Here is an 18,622-nt window from a genome sequence, read left to right on the forward strand (position 1 = left end):
GATATCACTCAGGCAATACTATGGACAGATTCTACTGTCACCTTGGGTTGGATACACAGTGACCCAAACAGATGGAAAACCTTCGTCTGCAACAGAGTAACGGAGATTCAATCGTACTCAACTCCAAGTCAGTGGAGGCATTGCCCTGGACATGAGAACCCGGCTGACCACCTTACACGAGGACTTCGTGGTGACCAGATACGGAATTAGTGCAAGTGGTGGAATGGACCCACATGGCTTGCACATCATGAGGATTGTTGGCCATCTGGTGCTCAAACCCCAAGCGAGCAACTTCCCGAGGAGGAGAAGAAGAGAAACATAAAACATGTAATGACAACGACCACATATTCCAGCGTTATAGACAGTTCGAAGTTCAGTTCCTACTGGAAACTGATGCGTATTACTGGTTGGATTCTTCGCTTTACACACAACACTCGCAATCGAGAGAAGCTTACAGGAGAACTAACAGCGGTGGAGCTCGCAAAGGCACGTAGATACTGGATAGGAGCTGTTCAACGAGAATGTTTTGCACTAGAACTTCAAGCACTCCAAGACGGTCGACCAATTCCTAAAGAATCCAAAATAGGACCCTTCAACCCCTTCACTGAAGGCGGACTCCTCCGTCTCGGGGGTCGACTGCATTGTGAGGACCTCGCTAAGGAGCGACGGCACCCAATACTTCTAGACGACTCTCATCGATTCACGTATCTACTCATTCGGCAAACACACATCAGACTACATCATTTTGGAGTTCGGGTAATACTGTCGGAGCTCCGAAAAGAGTTCTGGATCCTTAGAGCTCGTCAAACTGTTAAGAGGGTCTTGCACGCCTGCCTCCCATGCAGAATCATGAAGAACCCTAGAGGGCACCAAATCGAAGCTCCACTACCTGCGGATAGGGTGAGACCGTCGAAGCCCTTTGCAATTACCGGGACAGACTTCGCCGGTCCCCTCTATATCAAAATAGGCATGACGATGGAAAAGACTTACACTTGTGCTGTTACACGTGTGCTGCATTTAGAGTTATGCTCCAGCATGACCACTGACACATTCCTTATGGCCCTTAAAAGGTTTGCTGGTAGGCGTTGACTGCCACATACCATATATACAGACAACGCAAGGACATTTCAGGCCACCAATGCAGAACTGTCGGAACTTTGGAAGGTACGGTCATCTTCGGAGACCCATCGATTCCTCGCCAAAGACGGTATAACTTGGAAGTTCATCGCCCCACGGGCAGCTTGGTGGGGAGGATGGTGGGAGAGAATGGTAAGCACAGTTAAGCGATGCCTAAGAACAGCTTAACACCACTCTAGTCAATATTGAAGCTGCGGTAAATTCAAGACCGATCTCCCATGGAGATGACGCTGAACCCCTGACGTCGGCACACTTTCTTGTTGGTGAAGGACTCATGACCGTGCCAACAGGACCAGAACCAACTACCAGACTTGCCTTGACAAGAGAATTCAGACTGAGACAAAAACTTTCAGATGACTTTTGGAGAAGATGGACCAAAGAGTACCTCTTAGAACACAAGAGCTTTCATGAAGCTCGAGGTGTGTCTGGGAGATCCATGGAGTTTCGACCCGGAGATCTGGCGTTGATTCAAGAAGATGGACGACCACGCCAATTGTGGAAAAGGGCAAGAATAGAGAGGTTACTAGAAGGAAGGGACTAGAAGATAAGGACTGTGATTCTTCGAACACCACAGGGACATAAAATAGCCCGACCAATTCAGCTGGTCATCCCCCTAGAGGTTGACCAGGGTGGGGAGAATGTTGGGAATTGATAGACACTACTCGAGATCATTCTTTGGACTGGGCTATGTTTTATATCTTTATTTAATATCATTGTGTCATAAGTGTTATATCTTAGATTTTTTGATTTTTTGACAATAATAAATAGAAAAGAAATGAGACTAGTATGTTTACTTGACTGTTCTTCCAATATCACGATAGCATCTGACCACCAGAAAAGAACAGCAGACTCTACTGGGGAAGAACATGAACATATTCTGTGATGAAACTACAGATAGAATGGGCCGTTGTGTTTTCATCATCATATTACAAGTCCCACCCGGATCAAAAAGAGAGCTGCACGTTGTTTCTATGAACTTTCTTGATGCAGGATGCTACAAACTGCTCTCATGCTGTTTTAGCTCTGTGCAGTTATAATGTACCATATGATGCAGTTAAAGTGTTTGTTAGTGACAGTGCTCCATACACGAACCTGTGTTATGAAACATTGAGTGTGGTCATAGAGAATCATTTAATGCATGTACAGTGCTGGGCACATAAGATCAGCTTGGTTGGCAATAGTTGGGTTGCAGTGATGACAGATTTAAATCATGTGGTTGCGATGGTAAAGTCTGCACTTTTGAACACAAGAAAGTGAAAATATAATTATTTTCAATTCTTAACATCAAAGTATGGTGCTTCAAACGAAGCAAAGCTTTTTCCTGCACCTGTCAAAACCCAATGGAATAACTGGTTTCATGCTGTCTTCTATCTAAGTGCTTACTTTACTGATGTTACATTTTTCAAGATGTCTGACATGAAAGACAACAACGGTGGTATTAAGTACCTGACTGATCTGAGTGACCAAGAAGTGAATAGGCTTCACTCCCACATGGTTTTTGTCACAGATCATGCAGATGGATTGGTTGACCTCCTTACTGAACTTGAAGGGTCTCTGTATCCTACCTCTCATCTCCTTTACCCCAAACTGCATAACCTTGACATCAAATTTTACCTTCATTTGTGAGGGGAATTTTTCTGCAGCAACTAATGATGCTATGATTAAGCTCACTCCTCTCCAGCAGGCTGGATGTTGAGACACATTTGTCAAAGCTGCTCATTCTTCAGTGCAAGCTAGCCAAATTGAAAGCTAAAGACCCCAACCATAAGCATTTTCGTCATTTTGTCAATTTCTCAAGCTTTGTATCCAAAAAATATAATTTTGAATACCAGTGATAAATTAGATGAGCTTGAGAAACTGTCTGGAGTAACAGATCTCTCACGAAACTATATCTGGTCTGGTTACTGTTCTGTGAAACATGCAATTCAAACCCAGATGATAGAAAGTGAAAAATGTGATGTCATGCTTGCATTAACTGCAGTTCAGACAACAGCATATTTGCTAAATACTGTCTTGAATTGTTGTGGACCCCCAACGAACAATGTAGATAGCGAGCGCGTGTTGTCTCATTACAACACAGTGGTTACAAACAGACAGACAATGCAATTTGAAAAAAAAGCAATACCGAAGTACTGACAATGCTTTCGTTTGAACAATGAATTTGTATTGTGCGTGAACCAAGGACAATAACTGCACTTCATAAACTTGGAATCGTTAAAATTAATAATACCATGCGATTATTTTAACTTTGTAAATAGATGCTAATTTTGGAAAAATAGATGCTAATTTTTGAACAAATAGATGCTAATTTTTCAGGTCCCAACGCATTACGAAGGCAAGGAAGGAAGGAAGGAGTAGGATAGAAAAGTACAATACTAGTGAACTGAAGAATAAGGAAGTATCAGACAGATACGGGGAAAGAATAGCAGAAGTTCTGGTAGAGAAATATAATAAGGACCAAACAGCAACGGTCAAAACCAAAGGGGTTGATCTGAAGGAAAGCGTTAAGGCCGTGGCAAAGGACACACTAGACATTGCACCCAAAAGGAACACGAAGGAATGGTTTAATGAGGAATGCCAAAACACCATAGAAGAAAGAGATAAGGCATATAAAGCATACCCAGAGAGACCAACAAGGCTGAAGAAACAAGAGGTTGAAAATCAGAATAAAGAAGTAAGGAATGTATGTCGAAGAAAGAAGAGAAAAATGAGAAAATGGCTAGGATAGTGAAGGAACATAAAGAAGATAATAGCTACATGGCTTACAGAGAATTTAAGGAAGTGAAAGAAGGACAGAGACAGACTACTTTTGGGAGATAAAGAAGGGATCCAAGATAGATGGAAGAAATATTTCCAACACCTCCTGAACCCAGTAGAAATGGAAGGGAAAACACCAACTAGAATGAGACAAATGAATCTGAAGTCACAGCACCATCTATGCAAGAAGTGATAGAAGCCATACAGCAACTCAAAAACAATAAAGCACCAGGTATCGATGGAATCCCTGCAGAGTTGTGGAAATACGGAGGAACCGCACTACCAGAAGCTATATACAAGCTAATTGTGAGTGAGTGGAATACAGAAGAAATGCCTGAAGACTGGCGCATCATATGACCAATATACAAGAAAGGGGATAAGTTTGTATGTAGCAATTATAGAGGGATTAATTACATTGCTGTGTACAGTATATAAGCTGTTCACCTCCATCCCGAAGAAGAGACTAGAACCCCTGGCAGAAGAAATTCTAGGAGAATACCAGGCAGGGTTCAGGAAGGGAAGATCCACTATTGATCAGATATTTACTGTGAAAGTGTTGGAGAAGTGCTGGGAATGGGGCATAGATGTGGTACAGATGTTTACCGACTTTCAACAAGCATAGACTCTATTGAAGGGGATAAATTAATGGAGATATTAAGAGAGCTCAAGGTACCAGAAAAACTGGTGCGACTAGTGGAATTAACTATGAGAAATACGATGGTGGGAGTGAAAATTCAGACTGAAGTAGGCAACTTCTTTGAAGTGAATAAGGGATTGAAGCAAGGAGATGGCTTAACACCAATTCTATTTAACCTGGCACTAGAATCAGTGATTAGAAAGTTAAGGGTGGACACCAGTGGAACACTTCTACACAAAACAGCTCAACTAGTTAAATATGCTGATGATATTAATTTGATGGGAAGAACAACAAGAACAATTAAAGAAGTATTTGAAGACTTTAGTAGAGAAGGCAAAGAGATTGGACTTAAGATCAATGAACGAAAGACGAAGGTAATGGTGCAGGCTCGGAGAAGGAAGTATACAAATGACCAACTTGTCCCTGAAGGATCCAAAGTGGAGTTGGTGGATGAGTTTAAATATCTTGGCGTACATCCAATCAACAAGAATGAGGAAATGGCAGAAATACAGGCAAGAATTCAAGCTGCCAATAGAGCATACTTCGCAGTATTACCTCTTTTCAGAAGTAGAGATATAAACCAGAGCCTAAAAGTTACAAAACCCTCATTCGCAGTAAAGTGATGTATGGAAGTGATACGTGGACCCTCCCAAAGAAAGCTGTGGAAAAGATAGATTCCTTCGAAAGGAAAATCCTGAGGAGAATTTGTGGACCCATGTGCGTACAAGGGGAATGGAGAATTAGATATAACAATGAACTATATTCCCTGTATGGGGAGGCACCCCTGTCACATGCCACTCGAATTAAGAGACTCAAATGGGCAGGTCATTTAATTAGAATGGAAGAACACCGAATCCCAAAGAAGGTATTCTTTGGAGGAGGGAGGCCCTTACAAAGGCCATGTTACAGATGGGAAGATGGTGTACATTAGGATGCAGCACACATCCTCAAGATCCGGAATTGGAGAGTTGCTGCGCAAGATCAACAAGTTTGGCGGAGAGCAACTTGGGAGGCCATGACCCGAAAACGGGCTGTCGCACCATAGGTGAGGTGAGGTGGCACAAATGCACTCCACATACTTTATTTTGCTTCAATCTTACATTACTGTGGCTTCAAATTTTGTAATATCTAAGAACCTTCAGAAGCTGGCACCATCGTGTAAGGGCAGCGTGCCTGCCTCTCGCCCGGAGGCCCCGGGTTCGATTCCCGGCCAGGTCAGGGATTTTTCTCTCAACCTGAGGGGTGGTTCGAGGTCCACTCAGCCTACATGATTAGAATTGAGGAGCTATCTGACAGTGAGATGACGGCCCCGGTCTCGAAAGCCTAGAATAACGGCCGAGAGGATGCGTCGTGCTGACCACACTAACCCCTCATAATCTGCAGGCCTTTGGGGTGAGCAGCAGTTGCTGGCAGGCCAAGGCCCTTTCAAGGGCGTTAAGTGCCGTGGGGCTTGGGGGTTAAGAACCTTCAAATCCACTTTTCAGCCATTTTAACTTCTGTGGCTTGGATGTCTTCTGCATATGGAATGCTATTCGTTACACAAGTTAAACAGCTGATGCTACTGGTTTGCTATACTGCTATTGACTATTTCACATTCGATAGAGAGCTTATTTTAACATGTCTGACATCTTTATAACAGATTCTTACTCACGTAAAAAAAGATGCATTTTAGATTTTTGTTATAAAATATAATAAGAAAGACTCACTGGGAAGTAGGTTAATGATTTGCTTCAGTTCCTCTTCAAACCCAATATCCAGAATTCTGTCAGCTTCGTCGATCACTAAGCACTGAAGATTCTTGTACAAGAAATCGGGTGTATTCTGAAGATGATCCAAAAGTCTGCCAGGAGTGGCAACGAGGATGTTGATACCTGAAAATTGAGACAATAAGTACCAAAAACATAGCAAAACCATTTTCCTCCCTTAAGATAAGTTTACAGCCAACACCTTTAGGTCTGTCATTTCAAATTCTCATCAGTTACCTAACCAATCAGTCATTAATGTTATGCTTTACTTTTGTGTAATAGGAGTACACGCTATTTAAGATTCTGAAGGTGACTGGTATCAGATACCGAGAACGAAGAATTATCTACAATCTGTATAAAAATCAGTCTGCAGTAATAAGAATCGAGGGCTTTGAAAAAGAAGCAGCAATCCAGAAAGGAGTGAGGCAAGGCTGCAGTTTGTCCGCCCTCCTTTTCATTGTTTACATAGAACAGGCAGTAAAAGAAATCAAAGAGGAATTTCAAAAGGGAATCACAATCCAAGGAGAAGAAATCAAAACCTTGAGATTTGCCGATGATATTGTTATTTTATCTGAGACTGCAGAAGATCTTGAGAAGCTGCTGAATAGTATGGAAAAAGTCTTGAGTAAGGAGTACAAGATGAAAATAAATAAGTCCAAAAAAAAAAAGTAATGGAGTACAGTCGAACAAATGCAGGTGATGCAGGTAATATTAAATTAGGAAGTGAAGTTTTAAAGGAAGTAAATGAATATTCTTACTTGGGTAGTAAAATAACAAACGATGGCAGAAGTAAGGAGGACATAAAATGCAGATTAGCACAAGCAAGGAAGAGCTTTCTTAAGAAAAGAAATTTGCTCTCTTCAAACATTGATATAGGAATTAGAAAGATGTTTTTGAAGACTTTCGTGTGGAGCGTGGCATTGTATGGAAATGAAACATAGACGATAACTAGCTCAGAAAGAAAGAAAATAGAAGCTTTTGAAATGTGGTGTTACAGAAGAATGCTGAAGGTGAGATGGATAGATCGGATCACGAATGAAGAGATACTGAATCGAATTGGTGAGAGGAGATTGATTTGGCTAAATTTGACGAGAAGAGATAGAATGGTAGGACACATCTTAAGACACCCAGGACTTGTTCAGTTGGTTTTTGAAGGAAGTGTACGTGGTAAGAACGGTAGGGGTAGACCAAGGTATGAATATGACAGGCAGATTAGAGCAGATGTAGGATGCAATAGTTACACAGAAATGAAAAGGTTAGCACAGAATAGGGTGGCAAGGAGGGCTGCATCAAACCAGTCTATGGACTGATGACTCAAACAACAACAACAGGAGTACAGTAAAACCTTGTTAATTCGAAGTCGTTGGGACAAAAAAATCGGACTACGAATTACGTGATTTCGAATTAACCGCCAACACGTACTTCGGAAATGCCAACCCGTTACTGCATGCAATTAACCTTGATTCACAGTTTAAAGCTCTCAAATGACATGGAAAATACAGTAGAACCTTGATAATTCAAAATCGGTTAATTCAAAATCCCGCCTAATCCGAAAAAGCTCTTGTTCCCGGAAACATGAGAGAGTTTTGCATGTTATTTAAATTGCTTAATTCGAAATACGGATAATTCATAAATCGAAGTACAATTCGGCCCCATTACAGAAATTTAGACTTTTAATTCGAAACTGCCTTTACAGTTTAAAACAATAGTATGTTACAGAGTAATTTCAACTCGAAATTCATTCGCGTCATAATAGAACGCGTGTTCCGGAACGTGGAGGGGTAGCACTTACACTCACTTCGGTGGGTCTACAGTGCGCTTCATGATTGCTAAATTGAATGAAATCGGAATTCTTTTGTATTCAACCTTTTAAGGAACGCCGTAATATCACGCAACACGCAGTGTGCGGGAAAACAGAAGCCGCAAACACTGGCGATGCCGACAGTTGACGAAAAAACATGGCTCATATGATAAATTCGTAGGCACCGAACAATTGCCGACGAAACTGCATTGCTTTATTTTAATGCGGGCCCAAACGGTCTTATGGTTTTAAAGGAGAAAGTGCCAGCCGGGGAATCGTAATACAAAGGTCGGGGATGGGGGTCATTGAACTGCGTTGCAATGCACACAGAAGCAAGAAACTTTATCCCCTCGCCATAGGAAAGTTCGATAAGCCACAATGTTTTAAGGACGTCAGACACTTTCCATGCCAGTGCAAAGCATCTAAAAATGCAAACAGTATAGTAATCCAATGAATAAAGCACTTGCACAGGGGAGCCAGTATAGATTTCTCCTTGTCTTTGAATTATGTTTTCTTTCTTTTGATTTCATTGCGTGAGGTTATGTTTGCCGGTGAGTTCTTTCTTTTGATTTCATTGCGTGAGTTTATGTTTGCCGGTGAGTTATCCAAGTGCATTATTTGAATACTGTAAATGCACCTTGTTGGATGCATTTTGGAAATAGTTACAGTAAAACCTCGTTAATTCGAAGTCGTTGGGACTCAAAAATCGGACTTCGAATTACGTGATTTCGAATTAACCGCCAATTCGCAATTCAGAAGTACCAACTCCTGCCGCGTTACAAAATATTTTAAGGCCCATTACTGCATGCAGTTAACCTTGATTCACAGTTTATACCTTTCAAATGGATTACTGTACTGTCTGCATTTTTAGATGCCTTGTACTGGCATGGAAAGTGCCCAACGCCCTTAAAACATCGTGGCTTTTCGAACTTTCCTATGACAGGGGAAGGAAGTCTCTTGCTTCCGTGTGCACTGCATAGCAAAACAGTAGATTTCCCGGCTGGCAATTCTCTCCTTTAAAACCATAAGTGCGTTTGGCCTCAGCATTTAAAAAAGCAAAACAAACAAACAATGCAGTTTCATCGGATTTGACAATATTGTTTGGTGCGTACGAATATTATAGTCTATAAGCCACGCTTTTTCGCTAACTGTCGGCATCGCCAGTGTTCGCAGATTCTACCTCTCCGCACACTTCCAGCTAGGCCTATGTGACATTGTGGCATTCCTTAAAATGCCGAATACAAAATAATTACTATTCCGCTCGAACATAGCAGATATGAAGCACACTGTAGACACGCGGAAGTAGGTGAAAGTCCGCAAAGTTACCCCTGCACGTTCCGGAAGACGCGTTCTATTATGACGCGGAGAAATTATGAATTTAAATTACTCTGTAAAGTACTATTTTTTTCAAAATGTAAAGGCAGTTTCAAATTAAAAGTCTGAAAATCGGTAACGGAACCGGCATTGTTTTTCGAATTACGAATTATCCGTATTTCGAATTAAACGATTTAAATAACATGCAAAACCATACCTCATGTTTCCGGGAACAAGAGCAGTTTCAAATTAGGCGAGATTTTGAATTAACCGATTTAGAATTATTGAGGTTCTACTGTTTTTTTTTTATATCGACTGACAGAAGTATGTCATGTTGGCTGAATGTTGTTCTGCTAACTGGTTTGTACAGTGGTGTGCTTGCTGTTAGTTATGATTTCTTCTATCTCAATTTCCAATGTTTCTCATTCATACTGGAGGATTTGTTTAATGTTAGTGGAGGTTACCTGTTCATATCAGGCTGTTATTATTTTCTTAGGTTTTGGTGCTGTTAAGATTTTTATTTCTTCATGTGAGTTCTCGTGAGTTCCTTTATGTGTATGCAAGTCAAATTCTTTGACATGTTCTAGCAATTTGAAGAAAAATTCTCTGACAGATTGACAGAGAGAAAATGCGCAAGTCTGACACTGAGTCTGTTCTTTTTCCTTGAGTAGATACTGAATTTTTAACCCTATAACTACAGGCCATGTTTACTGAAAGATGCTACAATATTCCATCATGTGCACGAGTGTCTAATTTCAAGGTAGTTATATAAAGTAGTCAGTCATCAAATTATGATGGCAAAACGGCTAAAAATAATAATGATAATTGTACCGGGAGGTACACCTCAACCCCGTGCATTTAAATGAAGCGCCTTGAAGAACGCTTCCTATCATATAAAACTTGAAACAGCTAGTGCAAGAAGTTGGGATGTTAATCGGCAGATGTTACTACTAAAGTGATAATGTGGTTTTTTTAAGGTTTCATAAACTGACTGAATTTGTTTTTTGGTGTTTGCAACAAGTATTTCAAGAAGTTTGGACTTTTCCCCATAGATGTCTCGATTCAAAAACTGAGGACAAATACTCTGGTGCGAAGTGGAATAACTAGGAGATTAAAGAAATTTAGTGTTTATAGGTTTTCTGAACTGAATGGTCTTTCTTTGTGTTTGATACTTCAAGGTTCGCAACACTTCTTACTCATCCTGCCAGCTCTACAATCTGGCCAATCATAAATTTTGTGTATTTATTTTTCAGCCAATCAAATGCTTCTTGTACCAATTTTATCAGCCAATAAAAATAAGAGGGTGTGTCCAGTTTTAGTCCAGAGCCTTCTCGAACCTTCCTCTCAGGTATAAAAGCTGACGCCTTTTTGAGTTAACTTTGTCTTATTGATCGTCGTACTATTGAGTGTGTGTGCTAGATGATTCATCGGCAGGCAGAACATCAGCAAAGGTAATGGCCACCATTTTTCTCTCTCAGTTGTTATCTCCGCAAGATGAACTTGAGGGGAAAGTTCCAATCTTTAACTATGCAACAGTCAATTTCCTAAAACCTAAACTTTCTTCCTTCTCATGTAAAATTTCATATAAGTCCTATGGACTTAAACTGTAAACCAGGGATAGAGAGTGCGTTACCCTCTCAAATTCCCCTTCAATTAATCTTGAGGTGACTAAGATTTTGTAACTGCATTTCTCTTGAAAATTGTAAATTAACTTGGCCATCTAGTACCTCAGTAGCTTGGGGTTAGCCTCGGCATCATTGGGCCACAAGCCCAAGTAGGGTTTTAATTTCTGATTTCTCCATATATTTTTGTGTTTGGGCCAGTAATTTAACCTGTTCTTTTTCACAAAGGAGCGGTAGTATGGGTACTCGATACCCCTGTGTAAACTTTAAAGGTATTTGATATGGTATTGTTAAATTATAGGTTGTGCCTAGAGAGGCCTGAAAATTGTGAATTTTAGTGAGCAAAGACGCTCTAATCACCAATGTAAAACTTAAAGGTCGCCTTGAGTAGGATGTAAGGGTTTGGGAGCGCAGTCTCCTTGGTTGAATTGTAGTGTAATCCATTTGTGTAAAGATTGAGTGGTGCCTTTGGAAGGCTGTAACCTGTAACTGTTCTTGATAATTGTATTTTAAATATCATGTAAAAGCAATTGGGAGATTCGTCTCTTGGACTATCTGTCTGAACGCTACATTATAGGGAATTCTGTAAATAGGGAGCTCAATTGTAACTAACCTTTCTGGGTTTTTCTGTTTTCTATTTTGTACAAAACTATGTCTGTACCTGAAATCTTGCCTTTTTTTTTTTTTTTGCCTAGCAAGCTGTTTGATAAAATAAAATTTAAGATCTGAAAATAAATATAACCTGGATTTTAAAGTTTTAAAATTCATCTTTGACTATCGTAGATAGACCCATTCCAGCCCGCACCTTATTTCACCTCTGTGATCCATGAAAACCCTGGAACAATAATAATTATTATTATTATTTAATCTCAAAGTCTGGTTCCTGATTTTTTTACAGCGAACTATAATATAAATCACTTACTGAGGCTACTTTTTACAGATAGCTGTATATTTTCCACTACTTTTATGTAAAGATTTTTAAGCTCAGCAAATTCTTCCTCACATTTTGGGATTACTGCCAATGGTTTAGGCAGTGCATGCCAAAAAAAACACCAGGATGGACTTTTATTCCGTAACTTCCTTGAATAAAATCACAACTCCTTTTATTTTAAATAGGTTTTTCACACACATAAACCTCCCTCAATCAATTCGCTATACAATGATAAAACTGCATCAAAATCCATCGTGTGGTTCTTGAGATTAGCCTGCACTACCAGAGACTTTAGTCTCTCCTTTCTACTGTTGCCTCTATTCACACTGACATATCACTGTGTGAACGTTCCCAGCTTAATTCTTAGTTTCCTGTCTTCAAACGTACAGTATATAAAGGCAAGTTCAAAATGCCCTCGTCTACCTAGATTTTATATAACATATAGTGAGATAGCTTAGTAGCTTGCAGTTCTACCAGAACTGATCAGGCTGTTCCACTAAATTTTGCTATTAACTTTGGTCCAAAATCGTATAATCCTGGATAGCATCTACACTTTTTTTTTTAATACAGTACATTGTTCTGAATGCGCATCAATGCGACTACAGCGGTTTCATGTCATGCATTTGGCAATGGCTGAAATATTGCTCCATCGTTCACTTCCACGTTGCCGGAACCATGTGGTGAGCTAGCTAATTTATACTTTGAGTTCCTGATGGAGAAACGCCATCAGTGGTAAGAAGCATTTAATTCAAGAAAGCATTTGTGGTCATTTACTGTGCGTGAGAAACTTAAAATTATGACAGAAGCTGAAACCATCAGAAATCATACCGCCAGCCAAAAATACAATATTAATTATGTATTTGCAACTGGAAGAGAGAGGACATGTTGATAAAAAGTAATAATGATCAAAAAGCTTTCTGATTCTTTTGTAATATATTTTCAAATTTCAAAAAAAAAAAAAAAATTGTAGTAAAATACGCCATGAACAATTTTGGGATTTTTTTTCCTAAAACGATAATAAATAATGTACTATTGTGATTTTTTTTTTCAATTTTGTATTTGGGGATTTCTTTATACGGCAATTTTTTACATTTTAACATGCATAATCATGAAAAATGGCCTGAGTGTTTTGGGCTTGACTGGAGAAAATAGCCTGAGAGTAAAAGGGTTAATGGATATCACTGGCAACTACCGCGGTAACCACGCTGCTTCATTTCACACGCACACAGAACTCATTGACAATAAACGACTGCCTCTTTACTAGAACTTACATCGCTAGCTGCGACAACCGGTTGTACAGCGCCTGTGAGTAACTTCACTGGATCTCAGGAAATAGTGAAGAAAGAATGGCGTTCTATTAACCTCTACAAAAACGTTTCTCAAATCTGCAGAATGGCATCAAAACATGCGACCCTTCGAATTCTTAAAAAGGGCATGGCTACTCAGTAGCAGAGTTATAACACGTCTAAATGTACTTGACGCTTAGTAAAATTAAGTTTTATAGACAGCAGGAATATTTTCGTGATGTATAGTCGTATTGTAGAGATTCATGAAAAAGGTATTGCCAGCAAATTTTCAACAGGTTCTAGTTGATATTATGATGCCAATTTAAAGTTAATGATTATTAAACACTCGGAAATGTAGAATAATTGTGCAGCTGCAAGAAAATACGGCATAGGCCTAACTAAAGCCAATATTTGGCTTTAGCGTGAAGACAAAGAGCTAAAAAAATGCATACCGGTCCTGTACAAAAAATGCATTCAGTGGTCCGCAATAAGGACGCTTTAAAGAAGTCGAAGATGAAATTGCGAGGTATGTGCACGAAAAACGCAAGGACGGACTAGCCATACCGTGGCGCAATAAACTCGTTCATTGACTTTCAGCATCCGCAATTAGGCCTATACACCGCTAGCCGCTGAATTTGGCCGAACCCAGCAAGCGAGATGTGCGTGTAGTGGTAGCCAGTTATATCTGAGTAAAAGTAACAGTTTTATAGACAGCAAGAATAATTTCCTGACGGATCGTCGTATTTTAGATACGCACAGAATAGGTATTGCCGGCAAATTTTCAACGGGTTCTCTTCGGTATTATGATGCCAATTTTAAGTCAATGGTCCTTAAACCCACGGAAATAAAAAAATAATTGTGCAGCCGCAAAAAAAAAAAAAAAGAAAAAAAGCACGACGAAAAGTCAATGTTCGGCGTCTAAAAATGCGTAGGCCTACTGTACAATAAGGCATTCATATGATTTTACAAAGTACTTTCTGAGCCTGATTTAAATTTTTTGAAGGAAAAAGTTGGGTTCATCTTGGATTTGGAGAAATACGGTACCATACTTTTTTCAGAATGAAATTAAACATACGCTTTCACGTTGTATAGGATTTCGAAAAATAACCGTAGTGTGGATATCATCTGCGGAAACGCAAGGTTTGAACAAACTGATTGCCATTTCATACCGATTTTAATGTGCATGGGGTTTTTTCAGATTTTTATATAAAAATCGGATATAACGACAATCCGTTATAGCAAGTAAATTTTTCGCTGTTATAAATTCTCACTATAACGGACTTCTAATGTATATGATTTCATTACGCAACGTTGGATATGCCGTTTCTCACGAAATGCTGTATTTTAAAAGACGAGAAATAGCTGCTGCCCATGGAATCAGCGTCTCGGATTTGAAGGTTAGCCGAGACTGGTGATTAATTTCATGAAATGAAATGGACCTTCTCTTCAACAAAGAACAACATTATGCCAAAAAGTCCCAAATGATTTCAACCAAAAAGTGATTGATATTCATTGCTTTGTCAATAAGAAGCGTTAAGTGAAGGAATATGTTCTCTCCCAAATAGGAAGAACAGTTCAGATGCCAATCAGTTCCACATGCCACAAAGTCAAACAATCGATAACAAGGGGTCATGGAGCGTTATCGTACGCACTACCGGAAGCGAAAAACAATGTACTGCAATGCTTGCTGTAACAGCTGATGGCAGAAAGCTCATATCTTACATTGTTCTGAAACAAAAAACAATGAATAAAGTAAAATTTCCGCGACAGATCGACGTTCATGGCAAAGAAAGAGGGTGGATGGACATGTCACTTGTACAAGATTGGATACGAATGGTTTGGGGAAATCTAATAGGGTCCCTCCTTCAACGCCCAGCCCTTCTAATGTTGGACAGTTTTCTTTTTTGCCGGTATGTCATGATTGTGTACTTACACGAATTGCACTTTTATTAGTTCATGTTTATTTCACTTTAGGTCGTATTTCCAGCTCGTAAAGGGAAGAATATTTTCCAGTGTCGGTACTTCAAACCCATATGTCCAACTTACCTGATGTACCCTATTTGACTTTTCAGAAAAAATCTCAGGCGGAATTTTACGTCAAATGACGATAACCGAAAAAGAATTGAACCAATTGTGTGTATATTTGATGCATCTTTTAAATGTAAATTAACTGTAAATAATTTTTTAAATATCTGAATTCTTTGAATAATTTACGCATCCAAAGTCTTCACCCGTATTTTTCATCAAAAAATGTGTTAATTACACGAGAAAATACAGTATGTATGGGAAGGTAACAGTGATAACAGTTCTAATGGTGGTAGCTCTGATGATGTTGAATAATGACTGATTTGTATTGTACATCAAACTAATTTTAACTCTCATTTATGTGATATTTTTAACACCCTTGTGTTTGAAATTAGCAATTTGTTGACATATTTGCAGAAATTTAATAAAATTGTTAAGTAAACATGTGATATTTTTCTTCTAAATTTTGTCATCAGAAATTCAGTATGTGGGTGTTATTCGGTGGCAAGTGGTATTCAGCATTATATGGTAATTTTTTTTTTTTCTCACTCACAGACATTAATTGCTCATAAAAACCTATACTGGATAAATGGTGAAATCCCACCTTTAGCTAACTTCTGAGCTTCTGTCTGCCTGTTGGCTCCTCCCATAACCAGTCCATACGTGTGATGGTGATATTTCATGAGCTCCTTGAGAACACCAAACGTCTGCATTGACAGCTCTCTGGTAGGGGAGATGATGATAATACCAGTGCCTACAAAAATGGTTTTAAAACACTCAACAACTGCATTCATTCTTCACCAACTTCACAACAACTCACACCATTTCAGAGATATCAACTAAAAATCTGACACATCAAAAATGAAAGCAAATCTTTGAACATAAAGAAGCTTAAGAAATTCACACCACAAAAAAGCCTACCCAACCAACCTCAATGATCACACACATTTAAAACATTCCCCCCCGCCCCTCTTCACGTTACTTAATTCATTTTTAGAACTACATTTCATACGTTTTGCTTTAATGCTTAATGAATCCCACAAGAGGAATGTGGATTAAGAATAAATTCTCTGAATTCAGGCAGCACTCTCACCGCTCAAGATGTTTTAGTAGGTTATTATTTATCACTAAAACTAATGTCCCACAAGATACTCCTTAATTCAATTCAGCAATTTTTATTTCATCAAGATCATTATCTGCATTTAGGCCATAATACACAAAAATACATTATAAAGTGACGAAGCAGCGCTTCCCCTTCCCAATGAACAGAATTCCCCCACCCCCTATTTCCTCTACTGTCTCCAATGAACAGAGTTATTGATTATGCATTCCCCTCTCACCCCCACCACATGGCAACCATGAGCAGGGCAGGGGAACAGCCTTCAGTCCAAATGTAGTCACTGAAGTTACCGTATTTACTTGCATATTAGACCCCTTTTTTCCCACTTTTACAGCCAAAAATAATAAGGAAGGGTCCAATATGCGATAACCTCAAAATTTTGTGCTGCAAACACTTGATTTCTAGGTTATAAAGAGCTATAAATTGTACGTGTAAACAATCTATACTATTATTTAAGAGACTTAGAATGTATTTAAGTTATACTGGCTATTTTCGTCAGAAGGCAGTATTTCTAAACGTAAAAAGATAAAAAATGGTGAACACGACTTTTAGGCCTACAGTACATATAAAAATACATTTTAGTTACTCATATCACGTCATTCGTTACATCTCATTGATTCCTCTGGTGAGGTTGACGTCAGGAAGGGCATACGGCCATAAAAACTTGCTACGAAGACTCGTCTCACTTCATACTCAATCCAGTAGAAGAAAGGGATAAGGGTATCGTGTTATCAAATGATTAAATATCGATACAAAAGAACGTAATGACCAGTCATTTGTCTCTGTCAGTTCAGCAGTAGGCCTACCACACAGTAAACCTGATCACTGATTTCATTTGAATTATTGCCTTGCGCCGCCAACTCCCCTGCCTTACTACCAGCGTGTCGGCATTCTAAGTGACGTCATCTGCATTGCTATCTCTCGTCAGTCGCATCAGCCATGCTTCATTCTCTTTGAGCCATGCACTGCAATCAAGAGCATACGAGGTCCCGTCTTTTTGAACCTTTTAAAAATAATTTTGTTCCCGACTGTAGAGTCTAAACAGTGTAAATCTATTCCCAGATGGTCTCTGATATTCCCAGTTGGTGTATATGTAGCAGAAGCCACTCCTTCCGAACGAAGCCGTGCCGTAGAAGGCATGCCAAACCATCAGCTAATAACTAGCGTATGTTACGAGCTGTACTTCCGAATGCAATACATAGTAACTGGAAAGATGATTTTGATAACTGGGGCTGTTGAAACACAGACCCTTATTTTTAAGTATATTTCATGCTTGTTGTCTACATTTATCACATCAGGATTTGCGTAAACAGCTGTCCATGAGATAAGACAGACCACATTGTTTTGGTTAGGTATATTATCGCCCTGATAATGCCAAAAGTTCGACGGAAAAATAAAAATAAATAACAGGAAAACATACCACATTTATGGATATCTACAGGTGTGGCGGTAATGCGTTTTATTATCATAATGTTTAATTTTGTACGTTCGTTGTCTCTTTTTTTTTATTAACGCAAACGTCTCCGAAAATCGTTTAAAGTACGTGGGGACATAAAATTATTATTATTATTATTATTTGTTAGGTAAGTTAGCGAGTAAAACAATCGTTTTAATTGGATGGCTTTAATCAAGTTTTAAACTTACTTCTCTCCAAATATATACCTATACTGGCCCGAGTTACGACATATTAATCGACCACTTTGTTAATGATGTCGCCTGCTGTATAAATAGCAACAACCGTAAATATTTCTCAACTAAAGTAAACTCGTTTCCTCATCCCCAGGTGGTACAGCTCTTTTATTAGACACACCCCCAGTGGAGGGGAGTTACATGTACTGCTTTTACCGCATATCAACCTTCGTGCCATTCGTAAATCTCTGGCAGTACGGTACCGGGAATCGAAATCAGATCCCCGAAAACAGCAACTAATTGTGCTAAACATTACGCTGGCGGACAATTTTAACTACAAAACACAGACATACAGCATGACTGATCCATGCTTGCAATGCGCGGGTTGGACACAAAGCTAGGCCTATTCATCTATTTCTGCAACGCCATCAGAGCTGCAGTAGATCTACGCTACAGGGTGGACATTTCTTAACTATGAAACACAGATGTACTGGATGGATTCAACACGTTTTTCATTGCGTAGGTCATACAGACGAAACTATTCACAAATTTGTGCGATGTCATCAGAGCTGCAATAAGACTTGTACCCGCTTCGAAGTGGAATCGTCATCACTCTCT

The 18,622-nt window shown here is 39.3% G+C and overlaps 1 protein-coding gene across 2 annotated transcripts in view; it reads right to left on the reverse strand.

Moving 5' to 3' along the window:
• Positions 1 to 18,622, reverse strand: part of pit (pitchoune) — a 330,099-nt gene that overhangs the window by 242,577 nt on the left and 68,900 nt on the right. For both annotated transcript variants that reach the window (XM_068225206.1, XM_068225207.1), the window contains exons 5-6: positions 15,860 to 16,009; positions 6,238 to 6,402 (exon numbers count right to left, since the gene is read on the reverse strand). In XM_068225206.1, the coding sequence (XP_068081307.1) occupies positions 6,238 to 6,402; positions 15,860 to 16,009 (315 nt within the window). The remainder of the gene's footprint in view (positions 1 to 6,237; positions 6,403 to 15,859; positions 16,010 to 18,622) is intronic.

The sequence above is a fragment of the Anabrus simplex genome, chromosome 1, assembly GCF_040414725.1.
Source record: "Anabrus simplex isolate iqAnaSimp1 chromosome 1, ASM4041472v1, whole genome shotgun sequence".
Taxonomy (NCBI): domain Eukaryota; kingdom Metazoa; phylum Arthropoda; class Insecta; order Orthoptera; family Tettigoniidae; genus Anabrus; species Anabrus simplex.